The sequence below is a fragment of the Clinocottus analis genome, unplaced genomic scaffold (assembly GCF_023055335.1).
Source record: "Clinocottus analis isolate CAN_PGR_092001 unplaced genomic scaffold, fCliAna1.0.p SCAF_17, whole genome shotgun sequence".
Classification (NCBI taxonomy): domain Eukaryota; kingdom Metazoa; phylum Chordata; class Actinopteri; order Perciformes; family Cottidae; genus Clinocottus; species Clinocottus analis.
This window is the reverse complement of record NW_027175898.1, coordinates 2,734,790-2,748,032: the sequence shown is the minus strand read 5'-3', so window position 1 is coordinate 2,748,032 and position 13,243 is coordinate 2,734,790. Positions and strand designations below refer to the sequence as shown.

At 47.1% G+C, this 13,243-nt stretch overlaps 1 protein-coding gene across 1 annotated transcript in view; it reads right to left on the bottom strand.

The window, feature by feature from the left end:
* Positions 1 to 1,830: 1,830 nt before the first annotated feature.
* The window catches only part of lrfn5a (leucine rich repeat and fibronectin type III domain containing 5a), a 109,294-nt gene continuing 97,881 nt past the window's right edge, over positions 1,831 to 13,243 (bottom strand). The window contains exons 9-10 of the mRNA XM_068580470.1: positions 5,096 to 5,369; positions 1,831 to 3,951 (exon numbers count right to left, since the gene is read on the bottom strand). Of these exons, the coding sequence (XP_068436571.1) occupies positions 3,016 to 3,951; positions 5,096 to 5,369 (1,210 nt within the window). The 3' untranslated portion in view covers positions 1,831 to 3,015. The remainder of the gene's footprint in view (positions 3,952 to 5,095; positions 5,370 to 13,243) is intronic.

Here is a 13,243-nt window from a genome sequence, read left to right as displayed (position 1 = left end):
TAATTAAATAACTTTGTCAGGATCAGACGCTTCCGTTTCATTGACTTCCTTATTGATAATTCAACCCAACGCTCTAACGGTGGCGGCCCGCCGCTGCAGACGAACACGGACGACCAAAAAAAATACCCCAAAAAAATGCCGGCGATGCTTCGGCGATGATCAGTTCAGTCAATTGAATTTACTTCATTAAAACAGCAACGTCTGATAAGTGAAGAGAGAACATCCATTCGCAATTGCCTGTCAGAACTGTTTCACGTCAAACTCATTTCAGGGATTTCATCCCACAGTGAATCAATTCCCTGCGTTGATGTTAATCGGCGGCGACTCGGCCCACGCCGGCCGCCCGTGTATCTGCAGGTCGCAGGTCTGCGCGGCGTACACGGCGATGTGTTTATGATGCCGCACGTCCTCATGATCACCGCGACTTGATGCGGGAACATCACAACGCACGCAGTTGATGTGCGATTCCAATGTGTTTGGGCCGGTGTGAAAAGCTGTCCATTAAACTCCGGGTTTGGTCTCGGACCAATCAAATGGCTCGGTTTGTTTGTGTCGTGAGGGTCGAACAAAGAGACCAACCCCAGGAGTGCGTGATGGTAGAGTTGTTAACATCAATTCAAAGGCAACATGATTGTTAAATGCATCGGTCAAGGAGGAGATTTAGGTATTTATTATGCAATATCATTTGGTTACCATGTGGGGAGCAGATATTAATGGTGGGTTATGGCAGATATTATCTCTGAGAATGAAGGAGTTCAAACCTCAATGTGCATTTTGGCAGAACCTAAAAAAAAAACAATAAATTACAGCATTTCCCTCTATAATAAAAACTTCTGTTTCAGCATGTCCATCCCTATTCAAGACACTCTAGAGATCTTCTTTACGTTGCCTTCAATGATTTTAATTTCGGCACTGATAACAAAACCGTGCGACTCAAATACCAAATGTGTTATTTATATTTGACCTAGTTTGGACCTTCAAAAGAATGAAACATAAAAAGCGATAAGACAATGGTTGTTTTTGGAAGCGCTCAACAACAACAACAACAACAGCGTCTCCCGTTGGGACTTCATCCTGGCGTATATTGTCACGGCCTCGTGGGAGCACTTTTACTTCTGAATCGTCACACTCTCCAAGATGAGTTTACAGCCGGGGGGCGGTGTGGAGGGTGCGAGGATTGGAAATTAGATTCTCGAGCCCCAGATTGAGCCCAGACGGTGTATGTGAACACGCTGATGCATCAAATCAACAAAAGATGAATGAAAAAGTGAAACTTCTGTTTGACTTGATTGACTGACAAAAAAATGTTGCATATATATATATATATATATATATATATATATATATATATATATATATATATATATTACTCATTTACCGGCTTGGTTTATTTTGTGTGTGTTTTCTTTCCCCGTGACCCTTTGGGCCAGACACATGTTTTTTTTTTTTTCTTATCTTTTGAGTGATGTATTTTTTCTGTAGGAGAAATAACAAAATAAAACATCAAGTATACAATGAAAGAAAAAGTGAAACTTCAATTGTTTTAATGAAAAACTACCACCCGCAGTACGGTTGTTTTTTTCCCCCCCGCAAAAAATAAATAAATGATGAAGTAGTGTAATGATTGATGTCACACACAATTAATGTCACTTCCAAAAAGCGACTGTGACCTCCCGTTAATATTTCCGCTCTCGGTAGCGATCCATCTCCGTCGTGATTGATGCTGCAGACGTTATTACTGCAGTCAAAACCTCAATATGCAAACATCCTGGAACATTTCCTCACCAGCAGATCATGTCCATAAAAACACACGTCTCACAATTCCCGGTTTTCATTTTTATCCCTTTTTATTTTACACAACATAACAACACAGTACATGTTGTCTTTTTCTGTACAGTAGCTTTCCGGGAGCTCGTGACCAACACAGGCTGCAGGATACCAATGTCAGTGAAAAGCTCACGGGGTTTTTGTGTGGTTTTTTTTTTCTGTTTTTTTTTTTTTTTTTTTGTATTCTTCCATTTTAAAAAATATCAATTTCATCAGAGGTCCGTTAAAAGTCTTCATCTGTTTGTTGCTTCCTGTCTCCGTTTGTGTGTCTGCGTGTATGTCAGGAGACGTGTGTACTCCTCGGTAGGTAAGAAAGGCTCTGTGTGAAATCTCTCTCTTCCTGCTCGCTCGTCCCCCCTCCGTCCTCGGGCCCCTCCTCCCCCCGGGGTCAAGAGGTCGCGGTGGAGTCCGAAAACTGCTTATGTCATCTGAGGGAGGGTCTGTTAGTGCAGGAGAAGGCACCGACTGCTATTCTGTTGCTGCGGTACGGACACACACACACACACACGCACACTTCCTGTGGGCGTGTGAGCGTGAGAATGGTGCGCTTTTGCAGTTCTTGTATTGTTTTTGTTTTTTTTATTCCTCTTTTTTTTCCTGTAATATTTCCCTTTTTCGTGGTATTTTCAGATAAGGTGAGTGTGAATCGGGGAGGGCGGGTAATGACGTGGCGAGCCCATTGTCTTGTTTTGTGCTATAAAGTGGAACTGACAAGACGACTCGACGCTACGAGACGAGGCGGGTTATTATCCACTCGCCGAGTGACTGAAAACCAGATAGGAAACTGTTTAGGTGGAAAAAAGAAAACTGTAAACTGAATACAAAGAGTCGCGAAGAAAACTTGATGATGATGAAAATAAGAAAAAAGAAAACAGGCTGGAAAAAAATGGATATGTTCACGCTTTCACCCAGAAACACACAATCACCCTTTCAAGCGTCTAGAAACACATGTGACATGAACACACACACAAACTGTACACACCAAAAACCCACATCCAAAATGTCAACAACACGCACAAACACACAGTAGCCTTCACTCACACACCTCTAGAGAGAAATGCAAAATAACACGAAAACCTCACACACACACACACACACACACACACACACACACACGTTCATACAAAAAAAAAAAAAGATGCACACATATGGATGAGTCAAAGTTCCTCTCACGGCCTCGCGTCCACTTCAAACCGTGCTCTCTAAGATCCAGTCCGAATCGCACCGGCCTTTTTCCGAGTCTCCGTCCCCGTCTTTCGGGAGCAGGATCCCGCTCATCGATTGGCTCCTTTTGTTGCGCGTGATGCGCCCGACTCTGGCCCCTCCCCCCGCCCCTCCGCCTGCTCCCTGATGGGGCGAGTGAGTCTTTGAGCCTCCGTCGCTGAGCGAGTACCTCCTCCTCGCCCTGCTCCTCCCGGCCTCCTCCGCGGGGAGAGTCTGGTACTTGGCGGAGGCGGCGGCGGCGGCGGAGGCGCGGGGAGCCCGGCGCAGGATCGGCGTCTCTCGAAACCGGGTGGAGGGCACGGGGCTCGCGGTGGCGAGGGGCCCGGAGAACGGGCACGGGGAGTAGGAGTACGGGCTCTGGTTGAGGGAGGTGGAGTTGTTGCGGTTGGTGTTGAGGTTCTCCAGCGGCGTGGAGGGGAGGAGCGCCGAGGACGCGCTGGAGAAGGAGGACGGAGGCCGCGGGGAGGCGGAGGGCAGGTTGTCGGCGGGGGCCGAGGCGTTGGAGCCGGGCTTACCCGGAGCGGGCTTCCTCTTTGACTTGGTGAGTGAGCCGGCGGCGCCGGTGGGCGAGGAGACGCCGGCCTGCGCTCTCTCCTCGTCGGCGCCGGCCGTCGGGCTTCTGGCGCCCCAGGGCTGGCTGAGGACCGACGTGGTGGTGGAGCAGTCGGGCAGGGACGAGTCGGACGACTGAGTTATCGTGTCCTTGCACACGTCGCCCGCCGCCGCCGCCGCGCCGCTCCTCTTCTTCGAGCCCCCCGAGAGGTCGTCTAATCCGATGGAGCCGTGTTTGGAGGAGCTGGGAGTCACGGTGCACCCCTGGGACTGCTGCCCGTTGGTCTGCGAGTGAACGTTGGTCATGGACAACGAGACGCCTTTGCCGCCCTCTCCGGGGTTACACACCTGAGGAGGAAGACAGAGGCGCACTTTCAGGTTCCTGGGGGGAAAAACTAAGCGACTTGTTTTAAGATTTTATTTTAAATAAAAGCCCAAGACCGCTGTATTCGGATGTGTTGAACACCATAAGTAATATACAAGTGAAATATATATAGTGAAATTCAAATAGTAGTCAAATAGCCCCGACGGGCCCCAATGAGACCTCGTCTGAATTTTCTTTGTTCTGCTTCACTTCATCAAAGTCAGTCTTTGCCGAGAGAATGTTCACATATGGTGTTATGATCTGGGTGAGAGTTAAACCGTACAGCTGCATCACTTCAAAGAAATAATCATCCTGAAAGTGTTTGTTTTTTTCTAGGCGGACCTGAAACTTTATTTACTCTTAACCAGTAACATATAGACCAGAGGTGTCAAACTCAAGGCCTGGGGGCGAAATACGGCCCGCCTTGTCCTTTCATGCGGCCCGTGACAGCTTGAAAGGCGTAAGATTGTCTTAAAGTGAAGGTCTGTGCTGCTCTACAGTGTGCAGTGACCATAGACTACAACTCCCACAATGCTCAATTGATTTTGTGAAACCGCGAAGGCACAGTGTCCTACCGGGAGAAAGTAAGCTTCAAAGCAGTGCATGCAGGTGTGTCCCATACCACATGTGGTATGGGACACACCTGTTTACATACCTCTGTCTTGGCTGACGTGTGTACATACCTGTGGTATGGGACAAACCTGTGTCCATACATACAGCTATTTAACAATATGTTAGGGGGTAGTTTTTTTACAGTGTTACAGTCACAACCGGCCGTTTGAAGGCGACCATGATGCTGATGTGGCCCCAAGTGAAAATGAGTTTGACACCTCTGATATAGACTGATATTTACGCCTTTCTTTATGACCAGAATTATTCAAATAGCCCGAGTGGTGGCAGAGATACACCTACAATTTCCGAGGCCTAAAGACAGATGGGTTTTCAAAAGGTTAAATGTTTGCACATCGACGCCTTCGCTTGTGGCTGTGACACGCTGGATCTGAAATGGTCAAACATGTCTTGTTAGCGCTTGTCTCCCTGCTTGATGACTTATTCTCTCTCCTCCTGGTGAGGATGCATTAGACGGAAAACAGACAGAGAGAGAGAGAGAGAGAGAGAGAGACCCACCTTGTAGCGTATCATCAGAATGATGATGAAAACGAGCACCGAAGCCACTATTATCCCTCCGATGATGATGATCATGGTCCCGCCGAGGAACTGAGACTGCATGAAATGACACCTCATGTACTCCGACTCGGTGGTGAACTGCACGCAGCCGACGACGCGCGTCGCCGTCAGCGAGGTGATGACGTCGTCGTAGATGGCCAGGACGCACAGGTCGTACTGGGTCCCCGCCGCCAGGTTGTTGACCAGAAAGTTCTTGCTTGACGGCGGGATCATTCTGTGGCAAGGGAGAGGGTCGGAGAGACAGGAAGTACAGTTCAATCTTTGGCAGACCAGACGCCGTTCAGAGGAAGAACGATGTACATTGCACAAGGAGGAATGTACCGGTAAGATGTAGATTTCGATTTAGATTACATTTTGATCGATTTCCTCAAACAAAATGACTTTAAATAATCCGAGGCGGGGCATTATAATTGAGTTGATTTGCCCGTGACACATTATTAGTAGACCTGCGTCTCTTTCTCCTTCTTGGAGGTGGCAAAATGAAGCTCAACATTGACGTAGTTCGTTGATATGGTGAACATTCCCACTCATTGTTTCATATGTACCACGCCAAGCCAGGATAGTGCTCCACTTTACACAGGCTTACATGTTAAGACAGCAGCTTTAAATGACTTGGAAACCCAACAATCATTGTCATTTGACTGTACGAGTCTGTAGAATACGAATCAAATACTCAGGAGAAGAAGAAGAATTCATGAACGCAACTCCGCTGGGTGCATAGCGCGGCTGCTGAATCCTCCAAAAAAACACCAAAGTCATCAGCAAACCAGCCGACCAATTAGATGATGTATTATTACACGGCTCGGGGAGCGGTGCCCTTCCTTTTTCCAAAAGCTTTCATCTTCAGGTTTTGCAAACAAAACATACACAGGGAGGAGTTTAAAGTGGATGCCTTGCCACTTTGGGTGAAGTTGGTTATTCCTCACTGGACACTTGACACGCCGATGAGAGGATTTGCACATTTGTGCTTCAGTTTCCCTTAAAAAAATGAAATAAAAAGGGTCTCGTCAGCTCTTCCCGGATTCCCCTCGTTAAAATGCAAATGAAATTCATCATTAAAATCAAAGCGGGTGGCTAGTTCACAGCTCACGGCCTCGTGTGCACCGAGAGGAGCCGAGGGCCGTTTCGGCCGGGTTAAGCATCTGGTGGAGCGCTCGAGTTAAGTGAAGGTTAGGAGACATGGCGCGCTTTAATGGTCAGCGTTAAGAGCCAGGGAATGACGGTAGCGGTATAGGTCATTAGTGCGCCCTCGGTGGAATAACAGCACGAGGCCGTAAGAGTGTGAGTGTGTGCGTGAGCGTCTCTTTGACCCCCCCTCATGAATACTGATCGGAGCGTCTGAACTACCGCGTGACCGCGAGTGTTCGCCTCTTTGCTTTCTTCTGATGTTCTCATCACAAGGGTGGTGATCCTTGGTCCCCGCACACACCGGCGATGTCATCATTTCTGGCTTGGGGCACGAGGAGGGACGTCGAAGCGTGCGGCTGAACGATCGCCGGCACCGACACGCTCAGACACGAGCGGCCGCATTTGTATACGTACGCGTACGCGGACAGAGATGAACTTCCCTGTTCTTGAAGCCTCGGGCTTCATTTGTGTGCATGGATGGATGTGCGTAACATTAGCCAGCAAAGCATCGCTATCTTAATGTTGAATGGTGTGACTCTGGGTTTGTCTTCTTTTTTATGTGTGTCTGCGGTGTGCAGTCACACTGTATAGTGTGTAGACCGGAAAGGTCATGGATGTTGTTTGTGGAACATTTCTTGACCCTGAGGGCCCGGACCTCTCGGTTCTTCAATGATTTGGAGCGTATAGGAAGACGAGACCTCAACCAATCTACTCTGTTTGAAGATAATCTTGTCTGGACAGCGTCTGCCATGAAGCAGCAACGTCCAGCATTCATTCAATCTTTGTTGTGGCGTCAGTCGCTCAGACCGTGGCGACGTGATCTGAGTATTTGATGTGTGAGCCAGGCGGTTGCCAGTTGACGTATGCGTATGGTTGATGGGAGAGGTGCGAGTTCGCCTCCTCGGCACGGCCTGGATCAGTGGTTCTCAACTGGTCTGGCGTCACCCCTGATTGACAAGTCGCGACCCAAATCGAGGAACATTTTCAACTTCTCAATGAAAAAATGGTGCAGTTTGAACCTGAGATAGTAGAGGATATTAGTTTAAGTCGATTAAAAACCCAAAAGTTCATCTTTAATACAACATACATAACAATTCACTAACTTCAGCCTTTTTTTTTAAACAGACTCGGCAGCTTTTATGCATAAAAATGTAAAAAAAATAAAAAAATACTGAGAAGTACTTTCAAAAAGACTCAGAGACGTACTTTCTGGCAGCTCACAGACACAGCGAGGAGGTGCCATAAAGTCTATGTGCATTCTCTCCGCAGCAACAAGTTAATATCAGCGGAGAAAATACGCTCGACGGTTTCGTGTCGAAGGCCAACCCGACGTGTGTGTTTATTCCGCCCACTCTCTCAATCTCTGACCGCTGCAGTCGCACAAACAGCTACCCGACAATTCTCTCTCCATCATCTGGAGGGCCTCTGCGGTTGCACGGACTGACCTCCCTACAAGACTACAACGACATCACGGGTTCCTAATGACTGACTCGGTCACTGTTGAGTCGCCACAACTGAACACAAAGTCCTTTTTTTTTTTATGGACAAAAATCCGGTACAGTTTCGTAACGTCACTTTCATGAGACCACCTCGAAAAATCATACCGAGGTGAATATTATGAACAAGAAGAATAAGCATGTTGAGCTTCAGCAAAAGGTCTCGATCCAATCTAATATAGTAAATAACTCTTTCTATAACTTATTCAATCTAAACTCCTGTTTTAGGCCTCTAGAATAGAAAGCGGTGCAAAAGATGCCCGTACTCCCATTCGTCCGATATTTCGTCCGTTGAGGGTTTAAAGAGGGCGACTGCTGCCCAACATGCCAGTCTTAAGGCGTGCGGCCGATTTTGGTCTTCTATGCTGGTTTCTACATGGAAAGAAACATAAAAGCCCCCGTGTGTCTCTGAGCAGAGGTCATCTGAGGCCTCTACCAGTCGGCCTTGTTTACAGTGAAGGCAGACACTTGTGCTCTGAAAACCCACGACAGTGGCAGCGACGACGTCCCTGGTTTGAGGCTTTTTTTTTTTCGTCCGCCGCTTCGCACCCGCGTCCGCGCGAAGAGATTACCCTCTCTCTCTCTCTCTCTCGCCTCTCCTCCTCAGGAGCATCGGCTTCCAAGAAGCCATTAGCGACATGACTCCGCCTGACCTGGCCACGGCCCAAACGAGCCCCGGGAGCGAAAAAGAGAGAGAGAGAGAGAGAGAGAGAGAGAGAGAGAGAGAGAGAGAGAAAAAAATCCATCCAAACCGGACGCCGCGGCCAACAACACTCACGTTGCATGGCGAGTATCCGGCGGCGGCGTGTAAGCCAATGCCGTCGCCATTTATAATTCATAGATGCCGCGCAACGTCGGGATATCGATGATGTGTTCGGAGCTCACGAAATACATTCTCATGCTAATGTGCTGGCTACTCTTTTTTGTAGGGGGCGGGGCGGGGAGAGCGGAGGGGGGAGCGGGGGGGGGCGGGGAGAATCTCGCATACGATTATTCCCCCGTCTGCGAGAGCCGTTAGGATTGTGAAATCATCCAAACTGACTCGTTCATTGTGGTTAATTTCTTTGTGTCTGAGCGGGATCTTGCTGCCAGTATTTGAAGCCCTACAGTGGGCAGATGATTGCCTTGGCCGAGACTATTACACTAATCTATCTACTCTGCTCTGCCAAGCCCTCAGCCCAGGGCGCCTCTGTGTGTGTGTGCGTGTGTGTGTGTGTGTGTGTGTGTGCGTGTGTTTCTGGGTTTCATTACGCTTTCATTACACAAGAGAAAGTGTCTGCGTGCATGCTCCTCTATGAGTATGCATTTGTGTACTCATGTCTATACGGGTCTGCAGTATATAATGTGTGTGTGTGTGTGTGTGTGTGTGTGTGTGTGTGTGTGTGTGTGTGAGTTCCATTACAGTAATCTTCCCCTCCCATGACAGCCTCTTCTTCCCAGTGGCTGTCACTGCGATGGGCTCTCTGCCAACGCTCCTCACCGATACGGCGGCACCTCGCCGCGCGCACGCCGGGATGTGTTTGCGTGCGCGTTAATCAACTTTACGCTTTCCTCACCCCCTGAAAAGCCACGGAGGACGAGGCAAGCTCGCTCCATTAGTTTCTCCCTCGCTCTCTCCACTTTTTGACTGAAGACAAATGATCGCCTCCGCGCACAGAACAGTGACCTATGATACCAGATTGTTCTATTTTCGGGCCATTTCACTTGATTAAATATTGGACATAGCCTGCAGGCCGGAAACGCGCATTATTCCGGGGGGGGGGGGGAGAAGAAAAAAAAGGCATTCATGGCAATGATTCAACAAACGAGGGCGAGGGCTTCCAGGTCGAGCTGGAGCCGTGCGATAAGGGGCCCGGGCTTCTCATAACTCAGCTGCAGCCCCCCCCCCCCCCCCCCCCCCCCCCCGACAGCAGAGCCCAGTCAGGCCATGTGTGACAGCACACAATGTTTTTAAATGATATGCACTGCTCTGGGCGAGCTCATTAGTGGTTTCATGTAGCTGCAGGAGGATATTGTTTTTGCATTCCAACAGGGGAGGGGGAAGCTGTCCGGTTTCCAAGGAGAAAACAAACAAACAAACAAAAAAGTCGCTGATCTGAATGTCCTTGCCATGTATTTTATGGAGTTTTTTTTTGGAGTTTTCTCAGAGACTCGCGTGAGCCTGCCAGGTGTGTCACCGCTATTCCACTTCTTCATGCCACATCCGCGGTTTAGATTCACGGGTTTACTGGATGCTTTTGACGGACTTATGAAGAACAGTTGTGACATGTTGGAAAACACCGCAAACGCGGTTTAACTGATTTAACTGAGAGGATCATACACTTTGGTAAATGTAGAAGCGACAGTCAGAACCCACTTCGCTTAGCTTCGCCTCAGGACTAGACACAACGGGAGACAGCTAGCCTGACTCAGGTGACAGGTAACAAACCCCACCAAGCACACCTAAAGCTGGATAATTGACTGGTCATATCTCACGTTTGGTCTGGTTGCTCGACTGAAATATCATGAAAAATGTGTTTATCAAAACCTCAAAGCAACATTTCCATTATATTCTAACATCTGCTACTTTTATGAAATGCCATCCGTGCTAATTAAGCTGCTTGAGCTGTGAAATGTTCTCGTTAAAAAGAGAGGAGGGAAAAAAAAAAACAAAAAAAAAACGGTGGCAAATATCAGTGGGCTGATATATTAACACTACCCACTTCCAATAGTGTGTTGGCATGGAGTGAAATAAAATAATACAAATATAAAACATTTTAAAATGGCACAGCAGTGTTTGCCCAAACAGGGATGGAACCAAAATGTGGGTCACAGATATCTAAAAGTAGGTTGTCCAATTATTTCAGAAAATGGTATTCAGTGCTTCTGGCTAAAGCCTCCCATGCTACCGCAACGCAAGCTAGTCCAAATTAAATAGCCTGGAACATGAAAAACTTTGTCAGATAAGCCCAGAAAATAGCATGCAGAAGCAGTTATGGGTTTTAAAAAACTTTTCTTTACACGGCACTTTTTAAACATGTGTTATCCTCATATTTTCACGTTCTTCTTTTATTCCTATTATATAATGCAAACGCTTAATTATGGACGAGGATTAGAGCCGACTGTGAGAAAGAGCCGTGAGGTTAATATTTGATTGCATTTGTGATTTTCTTCTTCATTTTCATCAACACTGATAAATGGCTCAGATTTATAGTTTGTCTATTTGCTTCCAATTTATGATTTTTCTTTATTATAATTTATTGTCGTTTGTTTGTTTTCCACTGGTAATTTGAGTATCGGCTATTGCGTGAGAGCAGTTTTAAGGCGAAGTAGAAGTAGCTCAGGCTTAAGCCAGCACCATTTTTTTTTTATTTCATCAAGGAATATAACGCTTGATTCATCCCATTGTTGACATGCCACTTTCATAACGGCATGTGTCTTGTATTTGGAATAAATGTGCCGAAACTTCACCATAACTAAACCAATATAATTCAGAGTTGGGCCACCGGCACGCCACGCACTGGAGGTGTGCCACGGCTACAATCCAACCTGTTTTTTAAGCACAAAGAGAAGAGGATTAATGGCGGCTCAACTGCGGCCCTGTTACTCCTGACCTGGGAACTAATGTGGCTTACACAGCAGATGGCACTCTGCCATGCTAATGGCTCCGAGTCTCTAAGGCAGACAGAAACACTTCAGGAGCTCGCGTCTTATCTCTGATTTACCATGCGTAATGCCCTGATTCCTGAGCTAATGGTTAACAAGCAGCCACACAGCTTGTAGTCAGAGGTGGAACAGCGGCTTAGAGCCAGCGGCCAGGTGGGCTTCGCCGACACCTCCCCGTCCACTCCTTTCTGAAACCACGCGTCCGCCGGCCGAGCGGCGACTCCACGTTGCGTTAATCCAGTTCACCCTGGCCGTAACGTCTTACTGGGAAGATGCCGAGAGGAGGATATTCTTCAACACTGAATTGTTTCAGAAAATCACTGCAGTTCTCCATGACGCAGCCTTTTCTCTCTCTCTTTTTTTTTGTTTTTTTGAGTGGTTGATCGGTATCTAAAAACTGTAATTAGTGGCATCCTGTGATTTGTTATTCACAGGATCATCTTCACACACTGCAATAACCGGGAAGGAAAAATAAATATGGTGAAATAGCTGCGTTTAGCTTCTTTATGTGGAAATAGAGCGCGGATACTCATCTCTTACCAAGCAAACACAAATGTTTCCTCTAATTAACGTTTGAATATTCAAAGGTTACGAAGGAGTGAAATGACTTTGAAATGAGTTTAGTCTGTGTTCGCTGCCTCTTAGGCGTTCGGCAAATGTGTATTCACTGCCAGGATGAAGAATCAGCTTTTCTATTTGGCCGATTCCTAAATCCCCCCCCCAAAAAAAGCATCTCAGGACTGCTGAGTCAGTCAAAACAAGAACACGGCGAGGTGCCGTGCAGGGGGAGCTGTCCCAGATGTGGGGAAGACCTCTCAGCAACATCTGTGGCTTGGTACAGACCTCCATCTGCCCAGCTCAGCTCCATTCCTCCAGTTCTGCTGACTCATCTTCATTTCTCTTTAATGCTGCTTTTGGCTCCTTCCACTCTTTCTCCCTCCATACTGTCATTTCTTCCATTATTTACTCGACTAGTATGTTGTTTTTAATCTCTCATCCCTCTTTTTTTCCCCATCTTCCTCATGGAATTACTTTTTTTTATTTTTCTGTTTGTCTTTCTTTCAATTCTTTCTTCCGATTCTTTTCTTTCCACGCTTTTCTCTTCGACCTTCCAACTATAATGTTTTCATTTCCTCTCCTGTCTGTTCCTTTTCTTCTCCTGTCAATTCTTCCTAAAACCATTCATTCCATTGTCCCCATCATCGTTGTTCACTCCTTTTTTTCTCCAAGCTCTTTTTTTTTTACATCAATTTTTCCTCCCAAATTGTCTTCCTTGATCCTTTCCGCCAATTCTTCCTGCTACTCAATAATCCTTCCTTTCCTCACAACCTCTTTCTGTTGTTAGTTTCTTCCTTTTGTCATTTCCTTCCCTCTTTCCCTCCTTCACACTTTCCACACTTACTTACTTCGCGTCATCTGGTTGAACAGAGTCAGATAAATCTTCTTTATTCTCTGTTTGTCTCCCTTTCACCCTCCTTACTTCCTTCTCTGCCTTTTATAACTCCTCCTTCCCTTTAGAGTCATCCCCCCTCCTGTTTAAAACCTCTCAGACGGCGTACAACAATAACAGTGTTACGTTAGGCCCTGCAATGTGTTTATGGTGCTATAAAATCAGAATTGGAACATAACGGCGGGATAAAGGCGGATTTTTTTTTTCCTCCACGCCTGAAGCACAGCTGAGCACGGGGTTATACCTGGACTGCAGGGACCGAAGCCAAGGATGAACTACTTCCTGCTGGTGTGAGAGAGACACGGGGAGAGAGAGAGAGAGAGAGTTTCTTAAAAGCCTGGATTCATCCCCCGTCCCCTGTTGTGTGGC